The 16,730-nt window shown below is 38.3% G+C and overlaps 1 protein-coding gene across 13 annotated transcripts in view; it reads left to right on the plus strand.

The window, feature by feature from the left end:
• Positions 1-16,730, plus strand: part of LOC126337032 (serologically defined colon cancer antigen 8 homolog) — a 285,601-nt gene that overhangs the window by 162,851 nt on the left and 106,020 nt on the right. For 8 of the 13 annotated variants that reach the window (XM_050001319.1, XM_050001324.1, XM_050001330.1 and 5 more), the window contains exon 8: positions 6,439-6,677. In XM_050001319.1, the coding sequence (XP_049857276.1) occupies positions 6,439-6,677 (239 nt within the window). The remainder of the gene's footprint in view (positions 1-6,438; positions 6,678-16,730) is intronic. The other 5 variants (XM_050001320.1, XM_050001329.1, XM_050001323.1 and 2 more) reach the window with 1 other exon arrangement.

Genomic DNA, 16,730 nt, shown 5'->3' on the forward strand with positions numbered 1-16,730 from the left:
ATTTATGATTTTTGAATCTGTGGCTCATAATTATCTGCTACTTCATGTTGCTGCTTCAGCAATTTGTACTTTTATAGTCTTTAGGTTCAGTAACCTCCAAGAATTTATCGAACACAGATGTACTTTTCTGCCCATATAAAATCCCTTGGTTTGTTAAAACCATGTTTATTTGGTTTTAGCCATTCTTGCTGGGACACTTTCCCTGTCAGTTCCTGCGAAAGCATGAAGTACACTCTGAAGATAACATATGTGTCTATCAATTGAGAACACATAAACACTTGTCAACTGTGTTCATTATTGTTGAGAGCCATATATTGCTTTTCAGTTTGATGATATTCCTTCTTAGAAATTGGTAGTGACATACTTTGCTCTTATTTTGTGAAACAGTGTTTTCTCTCAAAAATACTATGAGGCACACCCATAAAGCAAGTTTCCCTGGGATCATGAAGAGAAAGAAAACATGGTTTCATTGAAATACTTATTGGAATAAACACAGGAAGTGTTGAGCTGATTTTCAACATATTCGCCACCATAATTCAAACCCTTATCATACCACTGGACCAACTTTTGCATTCCTGTGTCATAGAAGTCTACCACTTGGGATTGGAACCACTGTGTAATAACCATCTCTGCCTCTCTGTCAGTCTGAAAATGCAGACAGGAATTTTTTGAGGTTCCAGAACAGGTGCAAATCACTGCGAGCAAGTTGTGGGCTTTAGGATGGGTGATCAAACACTCCCTAGTCAAATATTCACAGGAGATCTGTTGTCTACTGAGCCATGTGTGTGGTTGAGCATTATCGTTCAGTAAGACAACACTGACAGTAAGCCTCCCACACTATTGCTCTGAATGGCCTACTGCAATTTCCACATTGATGCGCAGTAATGCTCAGCATTCATTATCCACCTCTGGACAGCAATTCAACAAGAACTCCCCATCTGTACCAGAACACTGAACACAGCACTTGCCTCGTCAACACTGCTTGAATTTTGTTTTTCATGGAGAGCCACTGTGACTCCATTGCATTGACTGCTGCTTGATTTCTGGGTTATTATGTGCAACCCACACCTCATCATCTGTGATTATCTGCTGCAAAAACTTGTTGCCATCATCACAGTACATATGCCGAAAAATGTGTTTTACTTTGTGTTCTAGTCTTAGTTGCTATGCCACCCACTGTATGCTCTATTTATGGAACAACAGGTGCTTCGTGACAGTTTAGTGCAAGGAGTGGCATATTTCTGAAAACTGGCTTCTGACTTCTGTGATTGTGGAGTGACGATTCTCAGTAATGAATTCCTGCACAATGTCGCCTGTCTTGATGGGTGTTGTGCTGCACTCGTCATCATGAACGTTTTGGCAACATGCTCCAAAGTCTCTGTTACAGCAATGCACTATCTCATTGTTCATAACTTTAGGCCCATAGACTTGGTACAGGTGTCAATGTATTTCGAATGCTGTATTCTGTGCAGTCAAAAACTTTATCACCGACCACAGTTTACACATAGTGGAATCTGCTACAGAACTACCATGAGACCTCAGGAAGTCGTTAATGCTTGCACCATGCCACATCATTATTGTCATGAAAGCACAGTCACTTGTGGGCAAAACATTGTGACCACCTACTTAAAAGCATGTCGGTACACCCCTGTAGCACAATTCAGTACTGATTTTGCATGCCATGGATTCGACAAGTACTTGATAGGTTTCCAGAGGTTAGTGACACAAGATGCCTATGCACAGGTCACATGTCCCGTAATTTATGGGCAGTTGGTTTTTGGATGCGGAGCTGGTGCCCAGTTGTATACCAAGTTGGGTTTCATTGGCTTCAGATAACCTCAATTTGATGGCTAAGACATCAACCTGAGTTCATTAACATGCTCCTCAAACTATTGCAGCACGATTCTGGCATGGTGTTATGGACAATTATCCAACTGGAAGATTCCACCACTGTTGGGGAAGGCATCAAGCATGTTGTGTTACAGGTTGCCCCTAATAACGTTCGCATAGTCCACAGTTGTCGTGGTGCCTTCAGTTACTACTGCAAGTCCCATGAAAGCCCAGATGAGTGTCCCCCCCCCCCCCCCCCCCAACATAATACTGCTCTTGTTGGCCTGTGTCCATAGTGTGCTGCATGTTTTGAACAGCCTTTCACCTGGATGACGGAATCTGGAAGAACCTGTGCCCACTTAATCATAACTGATGATGTTATTGGGTCAGGATGGAAACTCATAGCGGTTCTTTGCTGTGCAACACCATGCTCAACTGTGTGTGGTCCAAAACACTTGTGCCTGTGCCAGCACTTTACTGTGTCATTAGCTGTGCCACAGACGTCCAACCTCTTGTCTCCTACTCGTAGTTTCAGCATTGTTCGACCACTTTCCCTAGACGCTCACAACAGTAGCATGCGAACAGCTGACCAGCTTCACCATTTCCGAGATGCTCACTCCCAGGCACTGGTCCACAACAATCTGGCTTTTGTCAGAGTCATCTAAGTTGGCAGATTTCACAATTTGTGCCACTTATCATCACTGGAATGATTCCCCCTTTGTTTCTGCTCCGTTCATATACTACTCTTACTGTATCGTGTGCCCTCAGCACCACCATGCAGCATACAAGTGGGCAGTGATCGTAATGTTTTGGTTCATCAGTGTAGTTCGCTAGGAGAGGGACGAGTGTGAAAGTTCCCTATGAATGCATCTCATACCTAATTTACTATTCTGATTAGTTCGTAATGTTTTTTGTTCTGATTGGTTCGTAATGTTTATGGACGTTAAGCGATCAACCCACAGTTTGTTGACTCTTACTATATAATCTGATTACCACTTGCACATAAACTTATCTGAGAACTTACTGAAAACAGTCTTCCTGTTTACTTAACTGTGTCGTACTGAAACTCACTCAGCCTGTGATTTGTGTGCCACCATGCATTGCACTAATTTCTCATTTATTTTCCTGTATTTGTTCCATTTTCTTCTTGCCAAGCAGTATATTATTGTACATTAACTTCACGATGCGGTAACTCTCCTCTGTTGCTCACACCCATGACACTTGCCATCCACATGATTTTCTCGTTCTGTTTTGTCTGCGTGGGCTGTATTGAATTTGTGCCTTTTCCTGTCTGATAACTATCCATCCATTATTTTAAGTCATCATTGGCTTTCAGTTATGCAGTTTTCATTGTTTATGAAACACTATTGTAGCTGGAGGACATTGTTCATCCATGTGAGAATTACTGCTACAACCTGAAACAGAGTAGTGTTTGTTATTTTATTGCTTTCTTAGAGTCAGTGCAACTTGGATATGCATAATTTTAGTTGTCTCTAATAAATTACAGTTAATTTGATTTTTACCTAGAATGCTTACCTACAGAAAGTAAATATTCACTATATCTTTAGTTTGTGGAATAAATGTCGAAGGAAAAACCTAGGGCAGAGTTTAGCAGAGATCCCGATGTTTAGCTGGAATGCTTGCTTGAGATGAGTGATGAAGATCCTTACAGTGATATTGCTGATTCATACAATGAGGATTGTGTAAATGAAAGCAGTCGTGATTCAGGAACAGAACAAGAACTATCAGAAAAAGATGAATTTGAATCACAGGAAGAAGTGATTCAAGAGGATGTATTTCTTTTATGAAAACATGGAATAGTTAAAGGAAGGAAAAGTAAATTTTCTACCATTGTTTGAATAAGAGCTTGTAATGTTATTATAAATTTAGTTGGACTGAAAACTGATGCTCATATAACGTACGGAAACAGATATTAAGTTATTCTTGAATGAAAATGTAATACCCATTGTTGCCGCATGTACTAATATTTACATCAGTGAAATTTCTGGTAAATTTTCTAGAGGAAGGATTGCTAAAAAAACTGATGTCTTTGAGAGCAGAGCTCTATCAGTTGGTAATATGTGTGTGGATGTCTGAGACATTCTAGAAATAGTTTATCAAGCTTGTAGGATAACTCAAAAGGGCAACAGAATTGAATCATGCTACTTGTGCATGAATAAAAACCGATTCAGTCTGCATTTGAGATGTCTCAGATTTCATAGTATCCTTGATAGAAGTGTTCACAGAGAGAATGATGAATTGGCTGCTACTAGAGATACTGGAGCTATGTGCAAACAATTGCCAAAAATATTTGTCACCTAGTGTATACCTTACTGTATGTGTATACTAAATAAATAAAATATATCTAAAAACAAAGATGATGTGACTTACCAAACTAAAGTGCTGGCAGGTCGATAGACACACAAACATACACACAAAATTCAATCTTTCGCAACCAACGGTTGCTCCGTCAGGAAAGAGGGAAGGAGAGGGAAAGACCAAAGGATGTTGGTTTTAAGGGAGAGGGTAAGGAATCATTCCAATCCTGGCGGATAACAAGGAGAGAGGATGTACTGAAGGGCAAGTTCCCATCTCCGGAGTTCTGACAGGTACAAAGTTTGCCAAGGTAATCCCATTCTTGATGTCCAGGCGGAGCTTCAAGGAATCCTCAGAACCTTAGGCCCCCTACAAAACCTTTCACCTGACTGCATCAACCTCCTGACCCCAACAACACCCCACACCCCTACCTTCTACCTTCTTCCTAAAATTCACAAACCCAATCATCCCGGCCGCCCCCTTGTAGCTGGTTACCAAGCCCCCACAGAACGTATCTCTGCCTACGTAGATCAACACCTTCAACCCATTACATGCAGTCTCCCATCCTTCATCAAAGATACCAACTTCTTTCTCGAACGCCTGGAATCCTTACCCAGTCTGTTACCCCCCGGAAACCATTCTTGTTACCATTGATGCCAGTTCCTTATACACAAATATTCCACACGTCCAGGACCTCGCTGCGATGGAGCACAGTTTTAAGAAAGTAGTACGCTACCACATCAATACTCTCTGAGACACTGCAGAGAAAGGTGAATTTCACCTACAATTCAGCAACTTCTTTGAAATTCTGAAGGAAAAAGAATCACAAAAGAACCCAGAAGAAAGGTGGCACATGCAGTCATTAATAAGAAGGTCAGGGGAAAGAAGATTTGGTTTGACAATGACTGCATTAAAGCATTAGCCAAGAGAAACAAGCCAAGGAGATCTGAACAAAGGCACAGATTTTGATCAAGACAAAACAGAATTCGAAGAAGCACAAAGAACTACCCAAGCAAAGCTGAGGATAGCAAAGAGAATGTAGCTGTACCCTGTTCTGTCTTTACACTCATCACATAATTCTTTGATTTTATATCAGCTTCTAGATGATATATTTGATTAATTCTTTTAACATCTGGTGACACCAAAGTTCCATTGTGTATATTCTTCCTTTGGAAATTTGTACTACTTGTGAATATCACTTTCCATGTTCCAGAGATGATGAACATGATACCATTGTTGTTGCTGATTTCTTGGAAACTGTTTCTTCCAGTTGTTGAATGGAGTATGCCTTCTCTTCCCACTTCAACAGTCATGTTGCCTGGTTGGACTTTGCAACTGTATGCAGAGTGGTATCCACCACTGTCCCCAATGTCACATAGAATTTGTCCTTTGTTTTGGGAGTATTTCCTTTTGCGAGAGCATGGAAGTTCACAAGTGACATTTAACGTCTCTTTGTGTCTATTATTAATACTGCTATTCTAGTGCTTACTGATGAAAATTCAGATGTATTAGCAGCTAGAGCCATACTCACACAAAATATTATACGAAATTTGTGCCCCGGATGACAGCTTCCATGAAAGATTACATGTTTTTCTACATAAAGGGTAACCGTTATCCTCCCAGCAAACGTCCTGTAAAGCTACTAAAAGCACCTCTTTTACTAGACTGACTTAGGCACCTGTTTTATAGAAACAGTGAATATTCCATGTTCTAACTCATGTACCCTGTTTTCACATTTTTCTATTTTGTAATATGAAGATTGGAGGAGTCCTTGTTTCTGTTTACCATTACCAAGTTTTCTGTGATGGGGTGATAACTCATCACCAATCCCCAAACTGAATGACATGGGTTTTTGTTATTGGCAGTAAGCTTCCACTCGATGAGCTGCTTTCCTTGTAGACGCCAAGGTTTGTCTACTCTTTCCTTTAAAGAATGAAAGGATGGAGGACAGGAAGTAGGAAGATACGGCACTGTGAAGGACACTGTCTCTGGCTCATTGACTAAGACCTGTCTAGCTTGAGAGAGTGTGCGAGTAAGTATGCTACTGGCTGCGTAGCTCTTAGTTCTATGAATGTGCAAATCTCGCTGCCTGCAAGGACAGTGCTGTTGTAAGGACGTGGTTACAGAAGAGAAAAATTTTCCCTCACTGCACAAAATGTATTATTTGAATCTGTGTTACACAATTTCATAATGTGAATTCTGCTCCTGTTGTATTAAATCTTAAATAATACTTTTTTCATTGTGTGATGAAAAGTGCTGGTGCTCACTCATCTGCCAGATTCTAATGTACAGCAGGTCTCCAGAGTGAGGCGTCACAGAACGCAGCAGAACGTGGTTCCTTGGAGCAAGAGCTTACCTCAAGTAGACTCATGATTGAGCGAGCTGAACGTGAGGCACGGCAGGAGGCAGCTCGACTTCAGGCTGAAATAACAGCACTTCGGCAACGTCTCGATCGTGCAGATGGAGATCTCTTGCACAGCAGGCGTGAAAACCTACGGCTTTCTGAACAGGTTGCATCACTTGAGCGAGAGGTATTGTTTCTTCCCATCTTCTAGTTTATATTGTTAAGGCCTGTGTTAGAGGTACAGTTTGTAGATGAATAGAAAAGAATAACATCAAAATAACAGGTGGTAAATTGTTGCAATCTGTAGCATCCAAAATATTGTGAATAATAATCATGTTTACATTGTTTTATTTTATTGTGATGGGCTGCTCATTATGTATTGCACTATAAGATTTTGGGGAATGGTGCTGAATTTTTCTGTTATTTATACAGATTCACATGTAAGTCGGATTGTCATGGCTTGATTTCCCAAGTTTGTATCGTACCGTTTAGACTTTGTATGAGCTTTTATAAGAGTATTATTATTTATTTGAATTATCACTTTTATTGTAAATACCGTACCAAATACCCTACTAGTTGTCTTCTCATTAAATTATCTGGTAAAATAGTAATGTCATGGAAGGGTGGAACATATTCCTTACATGAGGAGTCATTAGGTTTGTTTGAGCAGCAATCACAGATAGTTTGCACTGTGAAGAAGAGTTTCAAGTTATTTGTACTTTTCACATTGCTAGAACTCGCCAGTAGCGCTAATTTCAATGCAAAACATTTTAATGCCACACTCTCAACCTTAAGTGCCACATATGGTTGTTTATGTATTATAATTTATGTGCTTGCAAAATATCGTACTTTGATACACTGTCACATTGAATATCAATCAAAAGCACATTGTTTTTGTTGCAAATTATTGTGGTAAAAGTTGGGAAATGAGATGTCAGTACTGTATATAAACATGTCACTTACAGTCTTTTTCTGTTTTCGGTTCTCCATATCATTTCCCGAAAATGTATTCACATTCTGACATACACCAGAGGTGTATTATGATATGAGAGATGTAATAATGGATAACAATGACTTTTTGTAATAGAAATTGTTATACTCAAGAAGCCAACAACATGTCAGATAATTACATGCAGTGATACAAGGCAACAATATATTACTGACATAGTTAAAAAGGGTGCATGTAACAAGTATTTCCTCACATAGATTTTGCATGATGCTTATCTCTTTTATTCTTGGATTTACTACTGTCATGTTTGTTTGAGTGCAGTAAAACCATGTTTTTGCACTTTTCAGTGGACTGACTCAAAAAAGTATAATATGCAGGAAGGTGTAAAATAAAGAATGCAGAGGAAACATGACATGCGAAAATGAACAAATTACTCTTACTGTCATTCTCTTTATATTGTTCAAAATATGAAATTAAAACAATTAAACATTTCCCTATTTAAAAAAAACTTAAATAATTATTGTTTTTGTTTCTTTCTAATAGTAGTTAGCTCTGCTTGTCTCTCCACAGCATACAAAGTCATCAGTCACAAATGCAGTGCCGAAGTGCTGATGCACACAAAATGCACACACAGGTTTCCCTCTTCATTCCATTGTGCCCAATGGTGTAAGTAAAACATGGAAGCAAAAGTCTTTCTTGAAACCACATTAAAAAGATATCCGCGTTCTAATGAGATACTTATTATCGATAATCATAAAATTGTGATAAGAAGACTTTACTAGGTAGTCTTCGTAAACAGAGAACAATAGATAGACGAAATCTACAGCTTGTTGCCGAAGGTGGTCACTCAGCTCAGGAATGTTCTGGGTGAGAAAGAGTGCAAAAACTGTAGTCATTTTATGGGATATCTTGAGAAGCAATGTTTACATCTGACATCATGTCGTACAAACCTCAGACTGCTTGCCATGTATAGATTAGTGTGTTTCACGTGGAAGTAACAGCGATTTGTGAAAGCATGTTATAGAGACAACCGTCTTCAAAAACGGTGTGTATTTGTGTAAATGACTGTGAAATTAAATTAAAGCTGTTGTAATACAACACAGTGAACAGAAGGAAGATTGCCACTAGAGTCACTATCGTCAATTGTGATTATCATCAAGACTCAGCATACTTTTCCGCCCTTCCAAACATTATGAACATTTCCTTGACGCCGCAGTGACCCAACACACCAACAATGAAAACCTTGTTTACCTCGCTAACACCGTGTTATACGATCAATAACTTTGTATATAGTTGGCATTTTCTACTTCGTTCCAAGACTGATTTTGAGCAGGAGTATGATTCACTTTTTGCAGAAAACTGTATAAAAATCAATGTTAAATGTTGTGATAACATCAAAGAAATGCAGGAAATATTGTAATTGCAAATCATTAATGATGGGAAAGCATTTTTTTACTGTAATATGTAAAAAAAGATATGATAGAAAAATATTTATCAAGCACTGAGCCTGTAAAGTCCTAGCTAAACAAGGAAAAGACAATACTTATTTATGTTGGCAAGTGGGACACTGGGATTACTTGAGAAAATACTGGAAATCATTGGAATTAGCAGCCTGAAAGGGGCTATTATTTTAACTCTTTTGTGGGTGCATTTTTTGTAGCAACGCAGTGATGATAATTGTTTTGCTATCCTGTTAGAATTGTGGTCAACTAACTATACTTATTCTTTGATAATTTTATTTTGTGATTTACGAACAAAAATATGCTGGTACATGTAATACCATGGCACCTTTGTGAGATATTAAAACTATGGTGGTAAATGGATTTCCCTCTTCCCTTTTGCGAGCTGTTGCGTGTAGCCATTATACATAAAAAATAATGAACAGTGTTTTCTGTTTTTTTTATGTTTTTTTGTTATTTTAGTTAAAAAATAGATATTAAAGTTTACTTACCACACTGTGAAAACAATCCCAGAAACTTTATCACACACTAAATGTATGAGCTGATACAGGTCACAATAATGTATATCGCAGAAGCAAAGCATTGTGTTTCGGCAACTGCAGTGATCCCACAACAAACAGAATCTGATTATTGTAGCAATTTTCATACATATGCTGCAAATGTACTACCATGAGATGTCAATCATAGACAGAGGTGGTAAGACATATTCCCAAGAGCTTTGGGGTACTGCTACGTTGGTTGTAAGAATGCTTCCCAAGGACCACAAATGACAGATTAATTCTTTGGTAAATATACTTCCCAATCCCCTTCCAGAAACTACTTTGATAGCAACCACACTTCCCAAGAACCATTAGAAAACTGTTGTTTGGTGGGATCTATACTTCCCACAGTGCTGAAGGCTATATATCACAACAAACAGACACTACATCTGGTGCAGCAGACTGCCACTAGATGCCAGGAGCATACAAAGGTGGTAACACATGTTCTCTTAAATGCTGTAAAGAAATACATTTAGTGGAAAGTATTTTCCCCATGGCCAGCGAAAGGGTTAAGGGCAAAGTTTTTTGTTATGTATGCAAGGAGATTCATTTTATATCTTCTACTTTAGCATGGGCATACAATTATTTACTTTTGCTTCCAACAGACATAGTTCTCAATATGCAGAAACTGTCAAAACGTGAATATTGGAGGAGGAGAGATCTTTTACGTGTGTGTGTGTGTGTGTGTGTGTGTGTGTGTGTGTGTTGGTTGAGAACAATGTCTGATTGAGATGGAGAGAGTGATCAGGTTGTGCTATGTTGTTCATTGAATGTAGCATACTTTTCTCAAGTTACAATTTAATGATACGTGTTTGCCATTTTAGATTAATCGGGATCCACAAGTCTAAAAATATAGTTTGCAACTCATGGTATATTTCAGAAACATCAGTTTTGACATACACTCATTCTTGTGTTTATGTATTAAAGTTGAGGAAGGCTACACTGCTTAGTTTCAAGTTGAAATAAATTTGCTGTATCATTAAATTTTCAGCATCCATAGAGGGTCTCTGTCAATTTTGTTGATAAGCAATAGTAGCTAAATAACACACTTGGGATGTTTGGTCTAAAGCTCTTTAATTCTTCTATTAATATGTTTTAATAAAAATAGTTAACAGTGAAGTGGATAATGATATTAAAAAATTCCACAAAATATGTCATACACATCACACACAGAAAATGTATTGTGATGATAAAACAGTATATTTTGGCCAATCCAGAATTTATCAAAGAATGATATTCTTTAATTTTAAAACTTAAATGACACAACTTAGAAATAACATGAAGAAGATTGCACACAGGTGTCAAAATATGTCTTCTGAACAAAATGTTGTGTACCACACTACTAACTAATTTTGACTGCCCAGTAGTTTTAACATAAATTTAGTAATATGCAGACATACATACTATATAACATTAATAGATCATACATTATGTCATAAAAGACACAAAAAATGAGAAAATACTGGAAGATCATAGGAATTTGCAGCCCTAATTTTCAGCACAAAATGAGTGATTTGTTCATATAGGAGTAGCTCCCTACTCATCTTGTTGTAATTTCTATCCTTGGTAAGGGACATGTGTCAGTTATGCTTGGGTCTTTACTGTACGCTTGACATCACCACAGGTTTGATGGGACTCAGTTTGTTAACTGTGACCAATTGGAATGTTTTTTGAACTGTGGCCATTTTGCGTATGAAATACGATGTGCTGTAAAAAATTACAGATAGGCATCAGCTCTGAGTGCAAAGTGGGCTGAAAACCCTTTTGCAAACCCCAATTCTTGATTCAGTAGGATAGGAAATAGGTCACAGGGTTCATTAATTTGTTCATGATTTCAGAGATAACCTGAGCTGAGTCCGCTATGGTAAACTGTAATTTGTTAAAAGAGAGATGCCTTCTTGCTAAAGGACCACGAGTCTGAAATAGGTCACTGGTTTCATTAATTCGTTACTATGGCATGATTTCAGAGATAAACTGTGCTGAGTCCACTATGGTAAATTGGAATTTGTTAAAAGAGAGATGTTAAACGACCACAAGTCTCAGCTGTCTAGTGACCAGAATGTATGTTCCTCTGTCAACCCACACCCCTTTTACAAGAATTGGAATTTGGCAGAATCCTGCTAAAGCTGTGCCATACTATGGAAGTGGAGGGAACCCCAATTGGACATATGTTTTCACTGATAACAATGTAGCTGTTGTGTCTCTGTTGATATGGAGCTGAACTGAATACCTGGCTGTCTGTAGGTTACTCGCAGCACTTTTGTTGTGCCTCTCCTTGCATCACATGAACGGGATTTACTTGCATGGGTTTCACCTCTTAGTGCCACAACAAACAAATACCACACGGCCTGACCAACCATAATTCATGCAATATTCTTGGAAGTTTGAACACCTTGTGAGAATGGTTGAAGAAACAATTTGGGCAAGAGGAGCACTCCATATGACACCAGCATGGTGGTCTAGTCCATGGTGTTGGACAATGACCTTTGGCTAGCCTGTCATACCAGTTCAAAAGCCTGTCTATAGCCAGGACATCATCTACTCTAAGGTCGGCTAATATCAGTGCTTCCACGTGGACTTGTTCTCTCGGGTGAACACATCTGCTTACGACTACCTACAGTTGTCCAGAGTGAACTGAAATTTGCAGTGCTGGCTGATACATTGAAGTCAAGTAGATCATTGTTATAAGGCTGACTTTGTGTTCCACATAGTTGGAGGAGGACAGTTTTTCTGATAACATTATGGCAGCGTAGTCTGTTGCCAGCTCAAGAATGTTACACTCACCTTTTAGTGATTTCTTTTGCTGTGCACACCTCTCCTGAAGCTGTGAGTAGTGTTTTTCAGCTACAAAAGCTGTAAGAAAAATTGCCACACCAATCATGTTGACAAGGTGCAGACATTGTTTTTGAGTTTCAGACTTGGCTAAATACCAAATGAGAGAAAGTTGTAGAATGAAAACTCTAATATTGTTACTTTTAAGTGCAATTTTATGCCACCAAGTCGGTGCTCATTACAGTTTGAAATGTGGCTTTCATTTGTACAGCACAATCACTTTCATAGCCAGTTTACGGTGTCCACCACCACCTCTCACTGAAAAGACACATCGGTTGTCTGTTTATTTAGTACTCGTTCAATATCTTTCTAATGTTCCCTTTGAACTATCAGTGCTATGTTATGATTGCACAGTGCATCATATAGAATTGGAGTTATTTGAAGTAAAGTGACAGTTCACATAGAAAATTCTGAATTCGCACATTCGTCATTTACGTTCATCAGCAATACTTTGCATCACACTATGATCTTTTAAATCTCATGGCAACTCAAAATTCAGATGTCTTTGTAGAGCTCAGCACAAACACGTCTGATCATCACTGTGCCTGGACACTGAGTCTTTTAGACTCCAGACAGCAGTACCAATTACGGTACGGATACTCGGGGAAGTACAGTCTTCTGACTGCATGCATCCAAACGCAGCCAATCAGCTTTTGAGTTTGATCCACACCAGCCTGCCTTTTCCATTTTGAACCACTCTCATTATCAAGTTGTTTTAGACAAATTTATTAAATAATATGCATCAGCAAAACAAATAATAACTCTGATTAATTCCCTCTGTAGATGTCAACATTTCTGAAACATCTTTATTATTCCACCAGTACTGTAAACTGGCGTTGTACAATATACAAAATTACCCATTATATGTGACCCATTCACATACACACTTCCATACACTCAGCTATTTACAGCTGCAAATATTCCCATGCCAGATACATATCCATATCTGTTCCTTCATTTGCTCAAGTAAGAAAACATTTGCAATTGGCAATACTTAATAAAATTGTTAAAGGCACCAAATTGAAATTCATTTCATTTTACATGTAATATTTTTTGTTTGCTACTGAAAAGCTAGTTACTTAATTAAATCCTCCATTGACTGTCAGCTACTATTTATGAGCTTACGAGGATGTTACTGATTTTTGTAAGTTATATATTTGGATCTTTATGTGATTCTGAGTATCTCTAAAAGTACTGTAGATACAAGGCTTAGCTATTGACATATCACACTGTTGTACAAAGTTTTATCTCATTTGGTATTTGGTAAAAGTATCATTTCAATTTATAATATGTACTTAATAATGCATTGTCTGTAAGGAAGTGACACATCTCAGCTGAAACCTTAGGCTGTCTCACGCGAGTAACATCTGTCACAGTGAAGCCATGACTGACTGACTGACTGGATACAGCTACTAGCAATCATAAGATTTCTATAGGACAGTGTGTGCTGCTAAACCACACACCCCTGTTATTCCTTCCGTCCCCCCAACCCCTTCCCCCACATCTTTCTGTCTTTTACAAATAAAGTTTAAGAGTTACATAAAATTGCAGTAGAAGATAATAAATTTTTTAGTTTTCAAAAAATTAAACAGTGTAATACAAAATTAGAAATTCCTTACTTTGGGCTTGGTAGCAGTTAAACTAACTTAGTCTCTTAGTCTGCTATTTGAAGAAGAAGAAGGAAAAAAAGGAGAGAGAGAGAGAGAGAGAGAGAGAGAGAGAGAGAGAGAAGAAGAAGAAGAAGAAGAAGAAGAGTTCAAAGATCAAAATTTACGCACAGCACATACACTTCACCAGTAACAAATATTTGTCTGCCCAAGTAGACAACACCTGAGGGCAAAGCAAGCCCTTATGACTTGTGAGCAGCTGTTGCCCAGCTCAATGTCAGGGGTAAGCAGTTATCGCCCAGCTCATTGTCAAAAGCAGCTGAAGTCACTGGATTGTCATGCTTAATTTGCCATCATAATCAACTGGTATTGGTTGAATAGCATAACAATGTTTATCTTTAGTTGAAATGTTGAGAGAAACGACAAAGCAAATGAGAACTTCCGGTGGTTACCATCTCAACAATTTCACTCACTGTGCCAATGATGAGATCGACACTAACTGAAATGTTACCCTCAACATAATTTGAGTGCTTACTGCACTCAAGGAATGTTGTCTTGTGGGCTACTGCAATACTGATTTCATCAGCAACTCCACCACAATCACCGACGTTTTGTTTCAATGCCCTTTCAGTGCTGACTTTTCTGCATCCTCTGACATTTCCGAGTATGTGTCAATGACCCAAACTTTATAAACTTTTACAAGCCTCGGTTCCAGGCAAAGAACTGTGCATTTGTTGGATAGATGTGAAGTAAGTGCTTCACGCTCTCCAATTTCAAATCAACTTCTGACATAACTTTGCCATAGAGCACATTATCAAGAGTGAACTTATCTATTAACATATTCCAGATCCTTTTGAAATCTGCACCCAGTATGAAAAGATGTTAAAACATTTGGTGATCACAAGCATGGCGAGACTTTGTCAAGAAAGTGTCATTGCCTGCAAAACTTTGTCACGCTACTCTTTCAAATTCCATGCTCCTGGGTGATCTCTTCTGTTCTCGGTCCTTCTCACTCTCCTCTTTGCCTTCAATGTTGTTGAAAGACATACCATACTAACCAGGTATGTTTTGTGGCCAACCATGCTTGCGTACTTCAGCTAATGCGTAAGGCATTCTGTAACCAAGGTGGCATAAGAAGATTCATGAAAACTAGCAGAACTGTTGCCAGCTTTCAACTTTGAAGTGCTATTGGCAACATGAAAAGCCATAACCATCAGTAGAACTGCAACAACACTGCTGCATTGCCATAGAGACCTTTAAAATCACTTTCATAGTGTCTTTTGTTCTTGAAATGTACTGAATTTAATATTCAGTTTGAGGAAAGCGGTTTGACAGTTAAATGTCACATTAGTGCAAATTTTCATGTGCAAAACGATTAGGTCTTTAAAAGATGAACTTTTTGATACCTCATTGATATAGATGGCAGCAGCTGTCGTGAAATGTTTCAATTTTTCCTTCAGATCACTAATTAACTTTCTCGTAATTACGTACATTACTTTCAAGCAATCTCTCTCTCTCTCTCTCTCTCTCTCTCTCTCTCTCTCTCTCTCTCTCTCTCTCTCTCACTCACTCTCTCACACTCTCTCTCTCTCACACACACACTACTTTTGACACAACAAAACACATTTAACTTCACCAATTAAAAGTATGGCAACTTGCTCAGTTTTCTTACTGTGTGCACCATGTCAATACCAGGCCCTGAGTGCCTGTGAATTTAAAGATTTTTTTAAAAATCTCTGCACTTCTATCTACAGATCAATTCAAATCACTCTTCATCTGTTATCATCAACTGCACATTTTAGAAAGCAGACAGGGACACAGGGTTTAGAATGGGAGAGGTTCAGAGATTTCCATAATTATTTGTAGTTCATTTAAGGAAGCTAATCAGATCTGTACAAAAATGCAAGAAAGTAACAGACTTGGAAGGGACAAGGGTGCATTCAAAATATTGATAAGTTTCAGAGATCATACCAGAAGTTATTGTGAGATTGTTATCTGTATTGAAAGTAAACATGTCCGTAATAAGTTGCCTCTGGCTGTATATGGTTAATGACAACCTGTGAAAACAAATCCCCTTTTCCATGTAGTTTTCAATCAATTTTGTCTGAAATATTGTTTGTTCAAGAGCTTGGGCATTTTTAATTACTCAGTTCTCAACCTCATAACTGTCGCCATGTACCACAGTGCAGGAATGGGGCAATAGATGGGTGGGGGGTGGGGGATGGGCAGAGGGCCTTATCGTGATAAAATGGACCATGATACATAATTAATGTTAGTAAAACAGTGATAATGCAAATAGTTTTTGTCTACTCTTAGTCCATGCTATTAAAATATAAATTTGCAATTTCTATTCATAGTTTTTGTTTCCTTCACAGTTTGTTTCAAGAAATGCACTAATTGTTTTGATCTAATTTCAAGTAGACTCAGAAAATGTGCTCTATGTCAGCAGTTATGTTTTATAATTGCAGTGAATGGGAAGTTAATAACAGTGTCACACGTACATACCTTGAAGAGTTATCCTTCAAGGAAGACAGCACTCCCATCACAAACATATATGTTTCAAATTTGTGAATCCATTTGTGAGGGAGGATTCTTGAAGCATTGCTAAGTCATTTGTGTACTGATTTTATAGGGCTGGGAAGGCAACATTAAAGTAGTTTCACTGTAATGAGCAGCAGATAAACAGTTATTTTCCAAGTCAATTGTTGAGTTGTATGGGAAGAAAATTCCAGTTTTGGAAATGAGTGTCCAATGAAGATGGGAAAGCAAAGTGAAAAAAGAAACTGAACAGTAGGAAGTGGTAGAGAATCATGTGAAAGAACATACTTTCATAGATGTCGAATGAGGAATACG

The sequence above is a fragment of the Schistocerca gregaria genome, chromosome 2 (assembly GCF_023897955.1).
Source record: "Schistocerca gregaria isolate iqSchGreg1 chromosome 2, iqSchGreg1.2, whole genome shotgun sequence".
NCBI lineage: Eukaryota > Metazoa > Arthropoda > Insecta > Orthoptera > Acrididae > Schistocerca > Schistocerca gregaria.